This window comes from Maylandia zebra, linkage group LG3 (assembly GCF_041146795.1).
Source record: "Maylandia zebra isolate NMK-2024a linkage group LG3, Mzebra_GT3a, whole genome shotgun sequence".
In the NCBI taxonomy this organism is placed as follows: domain Eukaryota; kingdom Metazoa; phylum Chordata; class Actinopteri; order Cichliformes; family Cichlidae; genus Maylandia; species Maylandia zebra.
Genome location: NC_135169.1, coordinates 10,036 through 32,640, shown reverse-complemented (window position 1 = coordinate 32,640; position 22,605 = coordinate 10,036). Strand labels below are relative to the sequence as shown.

General features: G+C 40.1%; 1 protein-coding gene across 3 annotated transcripts; it reads right to left on the bottom strand.

Annotated features, from left to right (window-relative positions):
- Nucleotides 1–747: 747 nt before the first annotated feature.
- LOC143414231 (butyrophilin subfamily 2 member A1-like) lies at nucleotides 748–13,627 on the bottom strand. 3 transcript variants are annotated; one of them, XR_013094728.1, is made up of 3 exons: nucleotides 13,379–13,627; nucleotides 3,957–4,286; nucleotides 748–3,724 (listed from the first exon to the last, which is right to left on the bottom strand). XR_013094728.1 is itself a non-coding variant. In XM_076878160.1 (3 exons), exons 1-3 carry the CDS (start codon nucleotides 7,880–7,882, stop codon nucleotides 3,573–3,575), a joined length of 540 nt encoding a protein of 179 aa, XP_076734275.1. In that variant the 5' UTR covers nucleotides 7,883–8,471; the 3' UTR covers nucleotides 748–3,572. The 3 variants fall into 3 exon arrangements, 2 of the variants coding, with proteins under 2 accessions (XP_076734275.1, XP_076734272.1); XM_076878160.1 differs by lacking the exon at nucleotides 13,379–13,627 and adding an exon at nucleotides 7,819–8,471 and having other exon boundaries at nucleotides 748–3,718; XM_076878157.1 differs by lacking the exon at nucleotides 13,379–13,627 and adding an exon at nucleotides 7,819–8,459.
- Between the last annotated feature and the right edge of the window lie 8,978 nt (nucleotides 13,628–22,605).

Sequence of the window (22,605 nt, the reverse complement as noted above, 5' to 3'; positions counted from 1 at the left end):
TACAATGTAATTCATTCACAGTAAATCAGCAGTCTAATGCAGGGGTCCCCAATCCCAGTCCACGAGGGCCTTTGTCCCTTCAGGTTTTAGATCTCACTCTGGGTCAACACACCTGAATCACATGATTAGTTCATTACCAGGCCTCTGGAGAACTTGAAGACATGTTGAGAAGGTAATTTATCCATTCAAATCAGCTGTGATGGATCAAGGAGACATCTAAAACCTGCAGGGACACCGGCCCTCGTGGACTGGGATTGGGGACCTCTGGTCTAATGTAATACAAACCAGTCTAATAAATGTAATAGTTATCACCTTCTTCTAAGTCAGGAGAATAATGCAAACTAAAACTACATAATAATTTCACAATCTTTAATTAGACATATAACGTGGCATAAGATAGTATAATAATCTCACATAGTTCAGAGTGAAACTGTGCAAGAGTAACGTGATTTGTTCACAGCAACATCAAACCAATTTGCCACTTTGTGAACAATCTCCCATCTACTTTTGTCTTGTTACAGGGACAGACTCAAATCTCAGGTTCATTGCTCTGTTACAGTTAGACCACCTCAGTGAGCAGGTTTCCTTTTTTGTTATATCTTTTTAACTGCACATGAAGTACCATGGAGCTGCTGTGGTACTTTGTTTCCATAACAATGCTCAGTTACTCTTCACTGTAACCAGCTTCTCCAAACAACCCCTTGACACTGTGTTGTGTACACAATGATGGACAGAGGCTAGTTTGTTTGTTAGTGAACTTGTTTATTGTGTTGATAATAAGACACGTCAGGTCAGGCAGGCTGGATCAGACATCATATTACAAAAGAACAATGCACTAAATAGCTAGCTTCTGTATTACTATGATGCACTGTGTCATTTTTTTGGATTCTTGGAGTGCGTATTCCACGTTAGAATCAGATTTATACAATATATTTAGGACCCATTCCAATACTAACACATAACTCAAAAATCTGTTGCATCGGACAATATTTCAAAAATAAAATGAAATAAAATACAAGACAGATTTACTGAGACAACAAGACAATGAACTTGTTTTATTACCCAGAGGTTGTGGATTGTTTATGCTCTGACTCCATTCATAATCAGACGATTGCATTTGTGGTTCTTCAAACATGTTGGCAACATGGAAGTTGCAGAGTGCCCTCTGGTGGACAAACTTTAGCAGTAATAACATATTTGAGAGGCATTTTTTGTGACTCTTTGTTGCTTTTTAATTTTTACTTATCAGGCAATAGATGAAAAATGCATGGGATAACTGGCTGATATAGCAGTTCCATATACTGGGTACATATTTGTACGCAAAACAGACAGAGTGGTATGTTCAATGCTGTGTCGCATTAACTGGCAGCATATTCATGCATTTATCTAGTACTTATGAGAAGAGGTATCACTTCCACATTTACATAGAGAAGACAAACTGTAAAGATACTTTCAGCTATTCCCTACTAACAATTGGCAGATAACTCTGTCTGACTCAACCCCAAAAGCATTTTGTACAGCTGGAACTGAACCAGTGACCTTTCATTCACCAAGTAAATGTGTAAAACAGCACATCAAACTAAATGTAATAATCAGTTCTCAGTTTTAAAGCTTGTTACAGGGATAACAGAGTTTGGCATAGTAACAGTGTTTATATTGACTTACATACAACCAACATACTGTTAATTTTGCATTTGACTGATTGCAGTTCAGGTATAATCTGCATCACCTGGTTCAAAAAGCCTCTGATTATTTGTTTACACAAATAAATACCCTGAGAAAAACATTACATTACTAATACATAAAAAAAACAAACAATGAGCAAAAAAAAGAATCTAAAAAATAAATCAAACATATGTGACCAGCTCTTGAAATGTTTAAACTTCAGTAACAGTCTGAAGAGTCTTTCATTAAAGAAACAGTTGGAGTTTGATAGATAGTGAGGAAACATTGGATGTTGAAGGTACATGGAACTTTCTTTGGTTTCATAATACAAACATAATAGTAACCTGTCAGACTTTATTCAGCTCACCAATCAACTTCAAACACCATCAGACAGATTATTTATCATCTATCCAATCATCCATACAGACGTGGACAAAATTGTTGGCATCCTTTGGTCAATGAAAGAAAAACAGTGGTCACAGAAATAACTTTAATCTGACAAAAGTAATAATAAATAATAATTCTATAAATCTTAACCAATGAAAGTCAGACATTGCCTTTCAACCACGCTTCAACTGAATTATTTAAAAAATAAACATTTAACCCTAACCCTTTCTTTGTCCATGTGATCAAAGGGACTTGTTAATCCAAGGTGTGTCCACTAATCAGCATCACAGGTATCTACAATGTTGTAATCAGTCAGTGGGCCTATATATAGGACTCCAGGTAGTCACTGTGTTGTTTGGTGACATGGTGTGCACCACAGTCAACATGGACCAGAGCAAGCGAAGGAAAGAGGTAACTCTGGAGATTAGAAATTAAATCATGAACAAGCATGTTAAAGGTAAATGATATAAGACCATCTCCAAGCAGCTGATGTTGCATGATGATGCAACAGATGTTCCTGTGACTACAGTTGCACATGTCATTCAGACATTTAAGATCCAGGGGACCATAGTCAACCTCCCTGGACGTGGCCGCAGGAGGAAAATTGATGACAGATCAAAGAGATGGATAATCCGAATGGTAACAAAAGAGCCCAGAGACAACCAAGGAGGACACCATTGTTGAAAACAAATCATAAAAAAGCCAAACTGGAGTATGGCAAACTACATGTCAACAAGCCACAAAGCTTCTGGGAGAATGTCCTGTGGACAGATGAGACAAAAATTGCACTTTTTGCCAAGGCACATCAGCTCTATGTTAACAGATGGAAAAATGAAGCATATCAAGAAAAGAACACTGTCCCTACTGTGAAACATGGGGGAGGCTCGGTTATGTTCTGGAGCTGCTTTGCACAGGGTGTCTTGAATCTGTGCAGGGTACAATGAAATCTCAAGACTATCAAGGGATTCTAGAGAGAAATGTGCTGGCCAGTGTCAGAAAGCTTGGTCTCAGTTGCAGGTCATGGGTCTTACAAAGAGGACAATGACCCAAAACACACAGCTAAAAACACCCAAGAATGGCTAAGAGGAAAACATTGGACTATTTTAAGGTGGCCTTCTGTGAGACCTGACCTCAATTCTATTCTAAAACATGCAGTCTGGAAAAGGAGCCCTTCAAATCGGAAACAACTGGAACAGTTTGCTCATGAGGAGTGGGCCAAAATACCTGCATAGAGGTGCAGAAGTCTCATTGACAGTTACAGGAATCGTTTGATTGCAGTGATTGCCTCAAAAGGTTGTGCAACAAAATATGAAGTTGTGGGTACCATCACTTTTGTCCAGGACTGTGGAAGCATGGTTGAAAAGCAATGTCTATTTATTATTACTTTGGTCAGATTAAAGAAATTTTATGTGACAACACCAAGAAGTTGGTAGCTCGATGAGAGACTGTGAGTCAATCCGTTAAAATCTTTGGGACATTTCAAAACAAGCTGCTTATCAGCAGGAAGGGTCTGTTGTTCTCTAGACTGCAAAACCAACAGCAACAAGAAGAAGCATGCTAGAAACTGTCAGACAAACCTTCAGCCCAACAGATCCATTTTCCCTCTGTCTATCCTCCTTCCCTCCATCCTCCTTCCCTCCATCCTCTGTGTCTCCTCCTGTCTGACCTGCAGCTGAGAAACAGGTGTGAGGTGTCAGCTGTCAGGTAGGTGATGCGTGAAGAACAGAACAGAATCCATTTCCTCTTCAAACTGCTGTCAGACATTATCTACTGCACTCTGATCACATCACTCAGACCAGCTGCTTTCTACAAAGTCTCATCAACAACATCTTTAGAAACAAACATCAACAAGCAGGAAGCAGCTTCACCTCTGATCACACACACACTCAACTCTACTCACTCACCTGGAGGAACAACATGAAGGTGGATGGTGTTGATGTGAGTCATAGGTCCTCTCACTTGCAGGACAACACGACACTCGTATGTTCCATTATCATTAGTCGTCACATTCTTCAGAATCAAAGACACGTCTCCATCCTTCATCTGTCTGTCCTGCAGAGTGACACGGTTCTTAAAAGATGGATGCTGTTCATCTGTAATAAACTGCGCATCCTTGTAATAAAGGACATATTCTTCTCCCAGGTCAGCTCTGCTCCACTCTACAACTATGATGTTGTTGTTTGGAGCTCGACATGGCAGAGTGACGTCCTGTCCAGCTGTGATGATTTTCTGGTCTGACAGAGGAAACAACACAGAGCAGAGAGGTTTAAGGTCATCAAAGTGCAACTGTTCACTTCTACAACAGCCACACACACACACTTTCTAACCATCATCACAGTACATTACATTACAACAAAAAATAATACACCTTAAAATAAAATATACATTAACCAAAAAATAATAATACTTTAATACTTACCAGACAATATACAAAAATATGTTTCTCTCATTGGTGATAAAGGTTTGTTAAGCAAAAGAGGGGCCAGATATCCTGCACATGCAGGTTTTATCTCCAAATGACCTTTGGAATTTCCATTTCAAGTCCCTGGATAATTCAGTATGGCTGCTAAATGACTTTTATACTGTGAAGCTTTAAAATAATAATGACCCCATGATTAACCACATTTTCTTTAGAAAGTCTAGTTCAGTGTCACTATCCACACCCAGGTTTGATTGCTGCCAGACCAGAATCAAGAAATCGCTTAAATAAAATTTGTCTGAGAAAGTGAAGCAGGCTTAACGATTTCAAAAGGCAAAAACATCATGCTAGGCTCTTACACCAACGACAACTCATCCAGGAAGTTAAAAAACAAAACAAAACACACAAACACTTTATAAACTGCAGGCCTCACTTGCCTTCGTTCAGAGTTTGTGAATCAGTAATAAGAAAGAGACTGGGGAAAAAAACAGCATACATGGAAGAAAGGTACTCCTGACGAAAAAACAAACAAAGGCTCATCTCACGTTTGGCAAAAAACATCTTGATGATCCATTTGAGAAAATAACAGAATTTGCTGCATTTCGTTGCCCTGTACCTGTGCATGTGCAATGACAATAAAGTTGAATTCTATTCTATTCTATAATTTCGTAAAAAGAACATCATATCAAGAGTCAAACAAGGTGGTAGTCTTATGGGTTGGGGCTGCTGTGCTGCTTCAAGGTTGACTTGATTTAACTGTTGGAACCATAAATTCTGCTGAGGCTGCTGGAGTAAACTATAGCTGCAAGATGGTTGGTGTCTGTAATGGTGGTAACCCACAAACAAGATTGTGGTTTGAGGGTTACCACAGACTTATTGCCGGCAATCATCTCTGATTTTTGCGGATGATGTGGTTCTGTTGGCTTCATCGGGTGAGGGCCTCCAGCTCGCACTGGAACGGTTCGCAGCCGAGTGTGAAGCAGGGGAAATGAGGATCAGCACCTCCAAATCTGAGGCCATGGTTCTCAGCCGGAAAAGGGTGGAGTGCCCACTCCGGGTCGGGGATGAGTTCCTGCCCCAAGTGGAGGAGTTCAAGTATCTCGGGGTCTTGTTCGCGAGTGATGGGAGAAGGGAGCCGGAGATCGACAGACGGATTGGGGCTGCAGCTGCAGTAATGCGGACGCTGCACCGGTCAGTCGTGGTGAAGAGGGAGCTGAGTGTAAAAGCGAAGCTCTCAATTTATCGGTCGATCTACGTCCCTACCCTCACCTATGGCCACGAGCTGTGGGTAGTGACCGAACGAACGAGATTGCGGATACAAGCGGCAGAAATGAGCTTCCTCCGAAGGGTGGCTGGCCTCTCCCTTAGAGATAGCATGAGAAGTTCGGCCATCCGGGAGGGGCTCAGAGTAGAGCCGCTGCTGCTCCACATCGAAAGGAGCCAGCTGAGGTGGTTCGGGCATCTGACAAGGATGCCCCCTGGGCGCCTCCTGTGTGAGGTGTTCCAGGCATGTCCCACCGGGAGGAGGCCCCGGGGCAGACCCAGGACACGCTGGAGAGATTATATCTCTCGGCTGGCCTGGGAACGCCTTGGTGTTCCCCCGGATAAGCTGGAGGAGGTGGCTGGGGAGAGGGAGGTCTGGGCCTCTTTGCTTAGGCTGCTGCCCCCGCGACCCGGCCTCGGATAAAGCGGATGAAGAAGATGGATGGGTTACCACAGATGAAGGGAGCCATTAAGCTGAAGGAGTCCTATTGGGCTTGGTTAGCCTGTGGGACTCTGGAACCAGCAGGCTACGTGGAACGCCGCTTGGCCAATGGCTGAAGGGAAAGCTCAGGTGAGGGAGGAGTTTGCGTCTGCCTTGAAGCGATTCTGGCAAACTGTGAGGCAGTTTACAGGGTAAAGCAGTACTCTACTCATTTCTCCCTCTTATTCACACATCAATTCTGTCACATTTCTACTGCAAAAGAGGGTTTTCTCTGTATTTTTGTAGTGTTTACCTGACAATATAAAATGCCTTGAGATAACTGGTGTTATCACAAAATTGTCTGCACCTCATCAGTCAACGTGTCCATCATCACTGCAAACAAGAAGGGGCTCGGAGCAGATCCCTGATATAATCCCACCACCAACTTCAACTCATGTGTAACTTCTACTACAAACCTTACCACCAGCTTTTTGTTCCTATACATGTACTCCACCATCCTCACATACTTTTCTGCCACACAGACTATGCAGTACCACAGTTCCTCTCTTTGCACCCTATCATGTGCTTTTGCTATATCCATGAGGACTCAGTGAAGCTTCTTCTGACCTTCTCTAAACTTCTCCATCAACATTTTACAAGCAAACATCACGTTTGTAATGCCCTTTCTTGCCATGATGCCACACCTCTCTGCTTACATTCAACAACCCTGTCATGCAACAATCATGTCCCATAGCTTCATGGTCTGGCTTATCAGCCCTGTCTAGCCTCTACAGCTCTACACATCACCTTTGTTCTTGAAAATCAGTACCAGTACATGTCACACACTTCTTCATTCCTCAGGCATCCACTTTTCCAGATTGTGTTAAACAATCTGGTTCAACAGTCCACTGCACTCTCTGCTGGTGATCGCCACACTTCCACATGCTGTTTGTACCAACAGCCCTTCCTCTCTTCATCGTTGTCATAGCTGCCCTGACTTCCTGCTACTCATCCTCTTTGATGTGGGATTGGGATTAAGCATTAGTACGCTGGCTTGTAGACTTGTTAACTTTTGAAGTGAAAAAATGTTTACATTTTGCAAAGTTTTTGTTGGTGTCTGATTATTTATGACATATTATAGTTGATTGCTGATTGGAGAGCTCTCTGTGAATTTGTGGGCCTAGGAGTCCAACAAACTGTAGAACCATAATTTTCACAGCCTGCAACATGTGATCCACTGAATGTTTACCACTTCTCTTTTTTTCCCCCTTATTGATATGGATTATAATGTAAATATAAAGACACGGGCGACCAGCAGGGGGCACTGCAGTAGGTTTAGCACATAAATAAGAGTAAGGGTGACTGTTGGTGGACAATTTGGAGTGGTAGCTCACAAATGGGAAGTGGTTGGTGTAGTATTTTTTAATAAGCACTACAAGAACAGCACCTTGCTAGCCACGGTTTACACTCTCAAATTCTCAAATAGCGGTGGTTTCTGGGATCTCAAGTGAAGGAGACTCCACCCAGCCTCGTGTTGAATTCATACGCGAACACACAGAACAACTATGAAAATAATTATTTGGGAAATTAACCAGGTTGATGCTTTTTAATCTTCTTCATCTCGGAGGGCATCGCAGTTTGGTTTCTAAAGGTTAAATCTCACCTGCATAGACAGACGCGAAGACAAAGATCAACCAGCAGAGTGACGCAGATGTTCCAGCAGCCATTTCCGTATTTTTAACTTCTGATGATGATTAGCTTGTTCTAAATGTTAGAGGATTGGTACTTTCGATGTATTTCGGAATCTAAGTTTAAAGCCTGGATACATTAATTAACATTAATTATTTAATCTTTAAACGAGGTTTGAAGTCAGAACTACTTCTCCACCCACTGCCCACTCACCGTGACCAATCCACTGTCTTTTCGGAACGCAACAGACAGAGTCGGAAATCGCGAGTTCAGCTCGACCCCTCCGATAGTGAGATTGAGAGAAATCTAACAAACCCCGATTTTCTAATCACGGGCTGCAGCAGTGCATATAAACAGCATAACACTGTACAATTTATGATTTGTACAATGACTGTTGATATGTCTCGGTGAAAAAGTCATGCTAGGCGTCTTGACCAGGCTGTCTGTGAACAAGCTTTTAACTGTAATGAACGGGCAGTGGATTGTATTGTTAGCAATGGACGAACAACTCCGCTTTGCTACCCACAAAAACAAATCCTTCTGTGTCGTTTCTCCAACTAACGGTAGTGCCACAATTTTCAAGGTAACGGGAACGCAGCATCAGTCGACACACTTCGGTGGAGATACGTCATTCCCGAATTCTCCCAGCCACTGAGCGAAGATGAACCTACGTCACAGTTAATGGCGCATCTTGACCAATCAGCACTGGCTTGCAGCATTTCAAAGGTCTTTTTTACTCAGGAAATAGTTTGCGCTCCCAAAGCCGTAACACTGTAACTAACAATGGTAACCCGATTAAACTCATTGATTTTGTGGTTGAACGGTTGGGCTAAATGTTGAGGTGAGAGGTGTCTACGCAGGATTTTTAGAAACTACAGATATTTTTGGCATAACGATTGTGATAGTGATGTTCGATTCGCGAACGAATCGTTCAATACCCGAGAATCACTTTACTGACGCGTGAATCATGATTCACAAGCCCAACTGACTCACTGACTCATCCCTGTTGCTGTTAGCAAACTAATTCCATTAGTAGAAATATATCTAGCTTATAATTAAAATTGTGGGGGGGAATAACAGCCAGTTTCGTAACAAAAGCATTTCTGCTCTGAACTGGAAGAAAAAACCCTGAGTAGAAGCTCACATCAAGAAAATAGCTCCTCGGTTCACAGTAGCATCGCGCTGCTAACATGCTAACAACACATTTGAGCTACTCACCCCCTCCCTTCCTGTGTTGAATCGTAAGCATAAGCGAATCACTCAGGACTCGCTCACCCCCTCCCTCCTGGCTCACAGCTTCTTCTTCTTCTTGGTTGGCAACCAACGTTAAGGCGCATTACCGCCCCCTGGCTCACAGCGCAGTGGACATTTAGATGAGAAAATATATATTTGACACACTTAAGGAAAATACTAATAAAATACAAATAAACAAAATAAATGTTTATTAAGCAATTTTGATAGGAAATTGCTTAATTTTAGAAATGTTTTTGCTCTTTTTTCTCTATTAAATAGTTGTTGTTTTTTTTAAATCATTCATCTTAGCAGTGGGATTTACATGAAAAGGGAAACAAATTAAGTTTGAGTGAAAATGTAAAATTTTTGCACTCTCTGGTCAACTGACTCAGTGAATCAAATGACTCAAAACACCCGATTCACTTTGGTGAGTGACTCATTAACACTCGATTCAGCCAATCACAAGAAACCAGCGGAAGTCTCCTTCATTAAAGAAACTGTTAAAGTTTGATAGATAACAGTAAGAAAACATTGGATGTTGTAGCTACAAGGAACTTTCGTTGGTTTCATAATGCAACCATAATATTAACCTGTCATACACCGATCGCAAGAAACCAGCTGAACTTTTTTAAATCCATGTATTACATGTATAATCCATTATTAACATAGGACGATGATGATTAGCAGTGCATTGGATCCTGGTTTGTATTATGTCTCATGACAATGACGTACGAGCGTGTGACGTAGAAAAACAATTGATAATGTAGTATGACCATGCAGCGGTTAAAGCTTGGAAGTAAACTTTGAAGTTTGATTCCGTAAAAAGTGACAAAAACATTAGCGTTTGCTGAGTGTGGAGACTCTGCGTGAGAAGAAAACTTCTCTTTATGGTAAAAATTTTTTTACTTCAAATTGGAGCAAGCCTCTATAGCACGCTGCCACGGGAATATGAAATTCACAGAGAAACACCCAGATCCACCCATTGACATGAGCACTGTGGCACACCTGCACCAGGGCAAACCTCTCCTCCACTCCCCGCCCAACTCCTACTAAACATTTGGAAATAGATTTAAGAGCGTCAGGACTCCGTGCTGCTGATTGCATTTATTTTATGCTGTGTTTTAATTGAATTATTTGAAAGAGTTAGTGTAAACACACACATGTTTATTTTATATGCTGGAATATGCAGACAATAGGTTTAAATGTTAAACTTGACGCAGTGTGCATAATGTTAAGAGGCTAAAACTAATAAAACAATTAAGTTTTAAAAAGAGACTTTTTCATTTGATAATATTTTATATGGATTTTATATGCAGACAACGTAGAATCGGGCTGAAAGATCTACAACTGCTTTATTACCTATTCAGGTTGTGTATCATGTTGTTAAAAGTAACTAAGTAATAAAGTAACTAATTCCATTTAAAAATAACTAATAGGTAAAGTAAAATGATTGACCTTTTTGGAAAAGTAATCAGTAATTAGTAATGAATTAGTATTTTCAAGTAACTTGACCAACACTGCTAATAACACAGCACAATACTTGTTTTAAAACACATCCATGGATCAAGCCTGGTGGACCACATTCACTGCCTCCCTCTTAGTGTTAAGTGGGGAAAAGTGTGGCTGTTCTCACTTTAACTTGGAAATCTGATTTGAGGAGGGAACATTCCAGATTCAAATTCCATCTGGGAACTTGGAAATTTAGATTTAATCTCAAACACAGTGAGCACATAGAGCAAGAGCTGAGATAGGATCATTGGTGAATTTTATTTCTTTTTCATAGCTTTCAGATTATGCCTACCACTTATTTTACGTTGCTGCTGTCCAGCCTACTCTATGTTTTTTTATAACACTCTGCACACCACCAGGTTTTCCACTGATTAAGTGAATCAGCTTGTTGGTGCAAAAATGTTATGTGTCAAACTGAGTTATCTTTGGTAGCTTGGATTGGGCTGCTTCTCCTGATTCATCCCAGGCAAATATTGAAATACAGTAAATACATGATTAGCCCTTTACTGTATCTCCCTAGAAACTCTTGTGTGTTGTTTCATGATTTAAAAATATTTTGCTTTAGCATTTTTTGTTTAGTTTGTTTGGGGTTTCTTATGTTTCTGTTGTGTTTTGTGTGGTTTTTCAGCATCTCTTATATTTGTTGGTGTTTTCCTTAGTTGCAGTGGCCTCTCAGGGCCACAGTACAAATATTCCAGTGCATTGTAGTTTATTCACATGTTGTTAGATTTTTATAATTTATATGTCAGTTGTATCACGTGATTTTAAGCTATATGTCAGCACATGTTGTTTTCCTTCGATGTGTGCTCAAAACGTTGTCTCTTTGCTTTTGCAGCTGTCTGTTCGAGTCTTTTATGGAAAGAGAGAGACTGTTGCTCTGCCAGCCCATCATGACCCTCAACATCATCATAGTATTGGAGCTTTGATCAATGTTTCTTCGTTGACTTACAGTTTTTTTTTTTAATTTAAAACATTTTACTTTTCATTCATAACTTGCTTAGTGTTTATATTTGCTTCTCCTTGTATTTCCTTATTGCTTTATTCCCAAAGTGTGGGCCAACGACACCTGCTGGACTGTGAAGCTACTGCAGGTGAGCCACAGTAGTAACAAAATTCAGTTTTACTCACCAGTATAAATGGATTTAGTATAATATAATTGGTAATAGGAGGTGGTTGGTGTGTAATATTACTCATTACCCTGGACCAAATTTACTGCCCTTGTATTGAAATTTGTGTCCCAGCAGCAGGTTGGTCACACATCAGCATTAACACTTTGCATATGACTGGGCAGCAATTTAGAACCAGCAGCCTGTGCTGTTGATGATTTTTTTAAATACAGTTTTAATTTCAATGTCACTTTTTTGTATTTTGATTGAAGTGAAGTGAGGAATACGATCATTTTCTTTATGTGGGCCGCAGCACTCTTGACTTTATGAATGGCTGCCTTACTGTATTTAGCCTCGAGTTTTTAGTTCCTGGTTGCATTAGTTGTTCCCTGTGTTTGTTTCTCTTGTTATTCGTTGCCATTTAAGTTCATTCCTGTTTCTACGTTTCCCCGTTCAGTTATTGTTTCTCACTTTCTGTATATTTATTTTGATGTCTTCTGTTTGCATCTCATTTTCCTAGCTTTTTTCACAGCCAAATAAATTACCTATTTTTAAACTACTGCCTGTCTTTCTTGTCTGCATTTTGGTTCCTCAAAATCACCCCACCCAGGCTGCATGTATCTGGCTGTATAAACAGTACAGTGTGTATGAATGATTTGAAACTTTGGCCCATTGTCCCAGTGGAGATTTATAACTTGATTTCTACATAACCTTCATTATAGTTGCTTTATTAAGAAGTTAGTGTATAGGACTGAACTTTAATATGTGTTTTAAGAAAAATAATTCTCCTTCCAAGCCCCCCCCCACCCGTTTTTATATACAAGTGTAATGAGTTTCATTGAACACAGTTAAGAATATGTGTGTAAATGAGATGGAGGCAGGTTAACAGTGAGGGTTGTTTTCATCTTCTACAGTTTAGTTATTAAATCTGGTTCCTGCAGCTTCCACAGAACAACAACATGTGCCGATAATAAGTGAACATAATGTGTGAGAGAAAGCAGCCTCTCATTATAAGACACTGTGAGTCTCTGCATGCTGCCTTTATGGAGCTACAGCTGTTTGTATACACTGAACAAAAAGCTTTGTAGCTGCATACTGACTCCTGAAACTACAACACATCACACTGACACACACATTACACTTCTCTGTCTGGATTACACCAACATGTTACATCCTTGTGTGGCCGTCACAGACAGAACTACTGACTCAATATGAAAATGATTCTCAGGGAGAACATATTGTTATATGTAAACCAGCCTGGAACTCCTCAGCTCTGACCCACGATTTTTTCTCATAAGGAAGTGATGTCAAAATAAGTGTTGACTCTACTAAAAAGTAGTAGAGGCAGCTTTTAGCTTTAGCCTCCATAAAACCACAGCTGTTCTGGAGAACTTTGTCCACCTTTGATTGTCTTTAAGTTGTGTTGGAGCCACAGAGAGCAAATCTTTGTTCTTCATGGAGAACTAGTGAGGCTGTTTGGACTTTCCTATGAAACATCAGTGCAGGAGTCTCTCAGTACATCTGTTTACAGTGAGGATGAAGAAGCAGCAGAAACACACACAGAGAAAACATGGAAAAGATGAGCAGCAGCAAATAGTCTGCAGGAAGTTTGTGTGTGTGTGCCGTAACACTTCCTGTACAGTGACAGTTTGTTGAGCTAAAAAACTGAAAGGTGTCAACACTTACTGTTACTGTTGTTCTGAAGAGATCGCCAAAATCCTCAAAGAGTCGTCTGACCATCATGACAAAAAATCAAAAACATAAAATCCACTAAAATCTGGAAAGTGTAGCTTTGGTATACCCGATTGCTTTCCTGTAAATCAAAGGTTACTGGAGGAGGTTCGATGAAAAACAAGTAAAAAGTTACAAAAATAAGGAGACAAATAAAAAGTAAAATCTGTGTGTAAAGTGCCGTCACAGCCACAAACCAAACTAACCTGTATTTCCGTATCATCCTGTTTTCTACAGCCCACACCCTGCACCTGTGTGACAGCAGTGTCCATAGCAACACCTCCTTAGCAACCACATTCCTTTCTTATCTGCTCATTCCGTAGGTGGGAGTATGAGACATAAAACAAAGTGACAAAAGTGTGACAGTTTCTGTATGACATGTCTGTCCATAAATGAAGATAAAGTCTGTGAAATAAATAAATGTACAAGGTCACAATTCCAGAGTACAGTGAACACATTTAATAAACACGGTCAGCAGTTAAAAGTACTTTCTGTTTCAGTCTTGACTCTGATCAACACAACACCGACAAAGTTCAAGTTTCAGGTTTATCTAATCATTCACAATGTCAACTCATGCACTGAGCAACATGCCAGAACATTTTCAAATCTACTGATTTCTTCCTTATTATTTAACAAGACAATATAATTTTATTTATTCACTTTGAAGAGATTAAAATATCAAAGTCAACAATAAAACGCTGACGCATACAAACACTTGAATAGTGACGTGGCGTTCCTCACAGCTGGGTGTGTATTAGATTAAACATTGATAAATCCTCTTATCATGACCTGGTTGTTTTTAGTCCAAGCAGTACTGAATATGGTGTGTTATATGATATAAAGTAAAATGCTGTTGAAAGTTCTGTCTTGATATGTAGAACCAAACAGGATGAACAGGTAAATTTCTCTGTTTAAACTGTCCCAAAAAACTCTTGAGGTTCATAAAAAGGTGAAATATTTATTACTGATCAAACTAATGATGATGATGACAGATACAGACAACGATGTAAGCGCTATGTGCAGGCAAATACTACTGCAAATCAGCTTTTGTTCACTTCCAGTTAAACTGGTTTGAAGGGTATTGCACCCCGTTACATACTGCCCCCTTGTGGTCATCTTAAAAACATTGTAGAAGCTGCATGCTGCATGTAATGATGCAATGAGAATCCTTCGCAGAAAACTTAGAGGAGGTAGTGCCAGTCAGATGTTTGTAGCTGTGGGTGTTTGGACTTTTAAAGTACTTTTAAGAAATGTAATGTTCACATTTATGGCTCTAACAGTATAATTTTAGCACTCACAGAGACAGTGAGTGGTTCCTGTTACTCATCCAATCTGAGGAAGCACTGGTTGAAGTGTTTGTGTATTTATTGTTTTCTTTTAAGTAATTGTGTATTTTATGTATATAATGGTTTTATATCATTACAAATATTTTATGTTTTGTTGTTGTTTTTTAAGCTATGGACGTAAAGTCTGCTAATAAAGATTGATTGATTCATTGATTGAATGACTGAGTAGAGTATTCAGTATTCAGTAATTCAGACTAAAACACAATTGCAGGTCGCTACATTCATTCTGTTTATTCACCTCTGTTATTGCCAACAAAGGTTATGTTACAAAGTATTGAGTTGTATTTTTGTTATTGACCAAATACTTATTTTCCACCCTGATTTACGAATAAATTCTTTACAAATCCTACCATGTGAATTCATGGATTTTTTCTTCACATTCTGTCTCTCACAGTTGAAGTGTACCTCTGGTGCAAATTACTGACCTCTGTCATCATTTTAGGTGGGGGAACTTGCACAATCGGTGGCTGACTAAATACTTTTTTGCCCCACTGTACGTATTACTAATATGCTAAAATATTTTTCCTTTTTTTCTACTGCTCTTTACTTGCACTTTCTGTCTTGACCAAAACATTTCCAATGTGGGGGACTAATAAAGGTTTCTCTTATCTCATCTTAAATACACCAACAGACTTTAAAAACAGCTGAATCTGTTTTTTGTTTTAAACAACTGCTGAAAACTCATTTTTGCACGTTAGCATTCCCTTTCACACTGGACAGTCTTTTCTATAGCTTGCTTCATGGAATAAAGGTGTCCTGCTGTACCGAGCAAAGCACAACTCAAGTGTATCAGTATTCACACATGCTGTGGTCAAAATCTTTTCACTTGCTGCTTTCATGTCTTTTGTCCTGTTTTCCTATTCTCACCCCAACCGGTGACGATCGATGGCCGCCCCTCCCTGAGCCTGGTTCTGCTGGAGGTTTCTACCTGTTAAAAGGACTTGATCATAGGGGTCATATGATTGTTGGGTTTTTCTCTGTATGTATTATGCAGGGTCTACCTTACAATATAAAGCGCCTTGAGGTGACTGTTCTTCTCATTTGGTGTTGTATGAATAAAATAGAACTGAATTGAACTGAAATTCAAATTTTGACTGCTGCATGTTGTGATGTACCTTTGCACAGCCAATAGAAAGGAAGCATACAGCTGTGCTAAGTTAAGCCAAACGATGACCAAAAATATTCTGTGCGTATGCAAGTTTAGGGAACATTCTGACACAAGTGGCTTTGTAGACCTTGGGAGGAGCAGTGTTGTGGAAACAACACTTTTACTAGCAGGGATAGTTGCAAAGATTTTTTATGGATGAGACATACATGGTTTGAAAGGCAGCTGGCACATCTAGTGTACTTATCTTTAATGTGTAGCTTTTCTTAAAATTATGAAGCACTTTGTAACTGTGTTTTAAAAAGTCCCATGCAAATAATTACTATTTTCATCCCATTTTTGCTCTGTTACCTTATTCTTATCCTTTTCCCATTCATCTACCTGCTTTCCTGGGTGTCAGCTGCTAGTCTGTTCTTTATCTCACTACCACTTTCCCACAGTGTTACACTGTAGCATCTTCTTGCCTGTCTTTTTTCATTAAATAAGCCTCTACTTTGCGTGGTTTAAGTCTGTGCTTTCTGTCAGTCTCCCTTTCAGACTCTTATTTGTGAAACCCTGTTAAATCCTATCACCACTGGGATTCTGTTCTCCCATAATGGGTCATCCAAGTCCAAGTTTGCCTTAAAGATTAATTAATTTCTCTATCTTTAGAAATCATGTTCAGTTCTTTCAAATGATCTGTCATTACTGAAATACTAATAGAAATGCACAAATAAGTAAAAGAAAAACACTAACAAGAGGGAGTTTATAGAGCTTGTCTTGGGAAAGCAAATATGTTTGGCACAACAGCACATTCAGGTCATGAATTTGATTGCAAAAGCTTCCAGACAAGACAGGAATTTTCAGGTACTTTTTTTTAACAACCTTTCACTTTTTTTGAGAGATGTGTACTGATCTGTACTTGCTCCTTACATTTTCAAAACCGGCTTGTTACTTTTGGTTTAACGCATTTTTGGGAAGTTATTATTTCACAGCACTAAAAAGTCCATCTGCTGTATTTCACAGGGAGACAAAAGAGTGCGAGATAACTTCACTCAGAGATAGTTAAAAGATAAGAAAGGACAGAGAAGGAAGAAAAGATGTTATATTTATCTAAAGTCCATTATTGATGAATCATTTTTTTCTGAGCCTGCTCCTCTGCCTCACTGTGTTCTGCACCTGCTGGCAGCTGCCACACCGTAACCAGTGCCACCGTTTGCTCTGTGGCTGCCAAGTCACTGTCTGGTCCAGCTCCAGCAGCTGCGACTGCCACACTGCCGTTTGGTTCTCCGCCTCCTGTTGATACTGGAGTGTCCAGCACTATGTCAGTCTACCATATCACACCACCACTGGACACACTGAGCTTCACTGCAGGGAGATAAGTATAGATATAGAGAAAAGATGTAAATTTAAGGTCGGTACTCATGGATCTGACCATATAGTCATATTATATATTAATTACTATTTTTGTTCTATTATTATTCTTTAATTTCTGGCTCCATTATCTAGCTCATTAACCCTTGTGTGGTGTTCGTATTTTTGTTACTCAGCCAGTGTTCATGGGTCTGGTGGACCCGCTAGAGTTTTGGCTTTCCAAATTAACACTATCAAACAATTTTATGTTAAATTACTCAACAGATGTTTACTTCATCCCAATTACAAGACATATGAACAGCAAACATGGTTAATTTTTTCCCTTTACCTTTGTTAGATCACATTTATGAATTAACGTGCTTCTCGTTTTTCTTTTATATAAAATGTTATAAATAAATCAGTTATAATCAAGTGGAGTGAGTGGAAAGACACAACACATTTACACGTGAAAAAATAATTAATTGTTTAATTTTTCTTTTGAAAAAAACTGAACACGGGTCTCACAGACCCGAACACCATACAAGGGTTAAGTAGTCCTATATAATACTCCCCCCTTTATTTGAATCTGCCGGTTCAGATAGAGGGGGAGGAGGTGGAGGTGGTCAACAAGTACAAGTACCTCGGGCTGTGGGTGGACAATAAACTGGACTGGTCATGCAACACAGAGCACCTGTATAAAAAAGCCCAAAGCCGACTGTACTTCCTCAGGAGGCTGAGGTCTTTCAACATCTGCAGGAAGCTCCTGAGGATGTTTTACCAGTCAGTGGTTGCTGGAGTACTTTTCTATGCTGTGGTGTGCTGGGGGAGCAGCACAGCAAAGAGGGACTCATCCAGGCTGGAGAAACTGATCAGGAAGGCTAGCTCTGTGGTCAGCATGAAGCTGGACACTCTGGTGACAGTGGCAGAGAAAAGGACACTAAAAAAACTGATGGACACATTATGAACAATGCTGGGCATCCTCTGCACACAGCCATAAACAATCAGAAGAGTCTGTTCAGTGACAGGTTGCTTCTCCCCAAGACAAGAACTAACAGACTTAAAAACTCCTTTGTCCCACACGCCATCAAACTGTTTAACTCCTCTCTGGAGGGGAGAGGGAGGGGAGACAGGAGGACAAAGGAGGGGGGAACAACTAAGCTGTAGTGCCTCTTCACCTCACTGTACAATACCTTGTGCAATACTTTTTGTAAATAGTCAACAGTGCAATAGACTCAATACTTGAAATGTGCAATTAACTTGTATTTTTATTCCTATTTATTCTATTTATCCCCTTCATATATTTTATTTATATATGTCTCTGTATTTATATATCTGTGTATATATATAATATTCTGCTCACGTTCTGTAACTTCTGTCGGTGCTGTGCTTTTGGAAACCAAATTTCCCAGAGGAACCGACCCGAGGGATTAATAACGTTTTATCTTATCTCACACCTACAGATGAGGTGGGCATCTGATGATATTTTGACCTACCTTTGCTTGTGGATATCCACCAACAATATTCCTAATAACCAATCTTGTCTCTATTTTAGTGTTGTACAGATAATAACACAATGACAAAACAAGACTTAAAGATGATTCAAAGACAAATCAGCTAATGATGAGTGGTCACATATTAATATACCCTGGATAAGCCTTGCAGGCATTTCAGTAATATTTCAAGAGGCCAACACTGGACAACCGCTCAGAAAACAATGGCCATGAATGTCTGATGCTTCCTTTGTCTTATGTTTTCTTAACCAAACAACAGATAACTGAGAAGACCATGACTAAGCCTGAGTTGCAGATAAACTCCTCGTCATGGTTATCATCAGTTAGCCAGTAGCCCTGGTACATTTTGGAGAAGTAACAACTTTTGAAACATTGTTCAAAACTGAAGGTCACACATTATTTCACATTCTCACTTATTTCTGTAATTTGTGAAAATTTCAAAAAAACATCAGGAAACACACATCTTAAAATAAGAGAGGGTTTCTGTCTCCTAAATCCAAGCTGGGGCTGAAAGTTAAAAAGCTAAAAGCTCTGCCTCACATGACCCACGGCGATGGCACAAGTACCCTGTACTTTTATGGGCGAGGGCTGATTATGGAGGAACAAAGGCGCTTATAACCTTTATTTAGTTTCAATTTGTGGGCAACAAGTCAGGTTGTTACAGGAAACAATTACACTGTAAGTACTCTGTACTTTCTGAGGTGTAGGCTGTATTACGGAGTGATTTAATCTTGCTTAACTTCCGGGTATTTTATAAGGAAAGTGACGAAAATTGTGCAGGACATACCGTAGCAGCTTAAGTAATTACTGCTTAAGTACTTGCTGCATAATAGATGTTTCACCTCTCTATATATATTTCATATAAATTGATACACAGAAAAAATTATACATTGACATGTACAATCAAACTTAAAGCACCAGATTCAGATCAGATCAGATCCATAACTCTTAAAAAATTAGCTTAAACAATCCATTCTGCCACCCCGCTCAAGTCTCCACTGACGAAAAAAGTGGACAACAGCAGTCACTTTCTTTTATTTATCTTCCTTCATAAATGACAGCGTCAAAACTTATCCCGATGGGCAGAGCTCCTAACTTTGCCCGCCGCTGTTCTGTGTGTGACACACGTGGCTAGTGTCTCGCCGTCCAACGAGATAGGACACTCTCCTGTCACCTCTTCATTCTCTGCCAACTGTGTTCTTTAGCTTAAAGGTGACATTCTAGCGCGTGTGTAAACAAAAACAAAAACAAAAAATGCCACACGTCACATGATCAGTGACGTCTGAAGCTTCCATTAGAACTGTTTCATTACCTGATGATTTACAAGGAAGTGAATCATTCGTGGAATTTGTGCAGAGTTGTGATTGTGAGAGAGTCTTAACGAAACAAAAATCAGCTTTTCATTATATAAATATCATTAAATCAGAATCAGCTGTATTGATCCCTAGGGGAAATTATTTTCCATTACAGTGCTCCATTATAAACAAACAGTAAAAAGACAGACAGTACACTAACTAAGAATAGCACCATATATACATGCATATATACATAAGTCACTCATAAATAAATAGCTGGAAAAGAAACATGTGTAGCTGTAGCAGCAAACAGTGTGTTAAGTGGATGCGTTGTACAGGGAGATGGCCACAGGCAGGAATGATTTCCTGTGTCGTTCAGTGGTGCTTTTCGGTAATCTCAGTCTCTCACTGAACGTGCTCCTGTGACTGACCAGCATGTCATGGAGTGGGTGGGAGGTGTTATCCAACATTGTCTTTATCTTGGACAGCATCCGCCTCTCCGACACCACCTTGAGGGAGTCCAGCTCCATCCCCACAACATTGCTGGCCTTACGGATCAGTTTATTAAGTCTGTTGGCATCTGCGACCCTCAGCCTGCTCCCCCAGCATGCAACAGCATAGAGGATCACACTGGCCACCACAGACTCATAGAAAATCCTCAGCATTTTCTGGCAGATGTTGAAGGACCTCAGTCGCCTCAAAAAATAGAGACGACTCTGGCCCTTCCTGTAAAGTGCTGTGGTGTTTTTAGCCCAGTCCAGTTTATTGTCAATGTGTACTCCAAGGTATTTATAGTCCTCCACAATGTCAACACTGACCCCCTGGATTGAAACAGCGGTCAAGTGTTTCCTGGTCTTCCTGAAGTCCACGATCAGTTCCTTGGTCTTTGCCACGTTGAGCTGCAGATGATTCTGCTCACACCACGTGACAAAGGAGTCGACCACAGCCCGGTACTCTGTCTCATCATCCCTGCTGATGCATCCAACCACCGCAGAGTCATCAGAAAACTTCTGAAGATGGCAGGTCTCTGTGCAGTGGCTGAAGTCTGTGGTGTAGAGGGTGAAGAGGAAGGGGGAGAGGACAGTCCCCTGTGGTGCCCCTGTGTTGCTGATCACCTTGTCAGACACACACTGTGGGAGACGTACATATTGTGGTCTTCCTGTCAGGTAATCAACAATCCAGGACACCAGAGAAGCATCCACCTGCATCGCTGCTAACTTATCACCCAGGAGGGTCGGTCAGGAATCTCACAGGAGGCAACATGTGAAGAGAGAGGCTGGCACAGTGGTGTGGCTCTGGATTCCAGGCTGACTACAGGTGAGGTTGTGGGGGTGGGAGCAGACACTGTGGTGTCGAATCTATTGAAAAACAAATTCTATTGAAAAAAAAGCTTTATAAAGACTTTTATTTGACTCTATTTAATACAATACAAAATACATTTTATTTTTAAAATAATATTAAAATGTAATTCTACAAAATTTACAGCAATTTCATTTGTTTATTCATTGTAGGTGATAGTCTGTGGGACCCAGAAAGACTGCATACCTGCATCTCTACCAACTTCCAGTTCGTGTGAACTCCAGCCTGTTCTGTTCAATGTGAGACGTCACAGCCCTGATCAGCACTGATCATCCTAAAGTTAGAAATATCCTGTCTCAGAGTGACGCTGAAAAACTAGTTCATGCATTTATTACTTCCAGGCTGGACGACTGTCATTCATTATTATCAGGATGTAAAAACTCGCTGAAAAGCCTTCAGCTAATCCAAAATGCTGCAGCAAGAGTCCTGACAGGGACTAGAAAGAGAGAGCATATTTCTCCTGTTTTGGCTTCCCTTCATTGGCTTCCTGTTAAATCCAGAATTGAATTCAAAATCCTTAAATAATCAGGCCCCATCTTATCTTAATGACCTTGTAGTACCATATCACCCTATTAGAGCACTTCGCTCTCGCTCTGCAGGCCTACTTGTTGTTCCTAGAGTATTTAAAAGTAGAATGGGAGGCAGAGCCTTCAGTTTTCAGGCCCCTCTTCTGTGGAACCAGCTTCCAGTTTGGATTCAGGAGACAGACACTATCTCTACTTTCAAGATTAGGCTTAAAACTTTCCTTTTTGCTAAAGCATATAGTTAGGGCTGGACCAGGTGACCCTGAATCCTCCCTTAGTTATGCTGCAATAGATGTAGGCTGCCGGGGGATTCCGGGTTAATAATGAGATATATAAACAATGTTTTGTTTTGTTTTTTAAATTTCATTTCTGACATTTTTGGATAACTAAACATGTCCTGGATCAAACTGACCATCATTGATGTACCTAAAAAAAAAAGAATTTCTTCTTTAGTTTTTCTCACACTGAGGCAGAAATATGCCAGCAAGACATTTTCAAAACCAGGAGGACAAATGAGAAATGAGATGCAAAAATAGTGGAAGCATTAAATGTTCACTTCCTTGTATAATTGCAAGTGAAAAGAACAAGAGCAACTTTATGTTTATCAAATCAGTACCAGGAAACACTGTGGAAGTGTTGTTGTGGAATCATCACTTGAAAGAAAATAAACTTAAACCACAATGTTTTTCTTTTCAAGCGATTTTTACTCA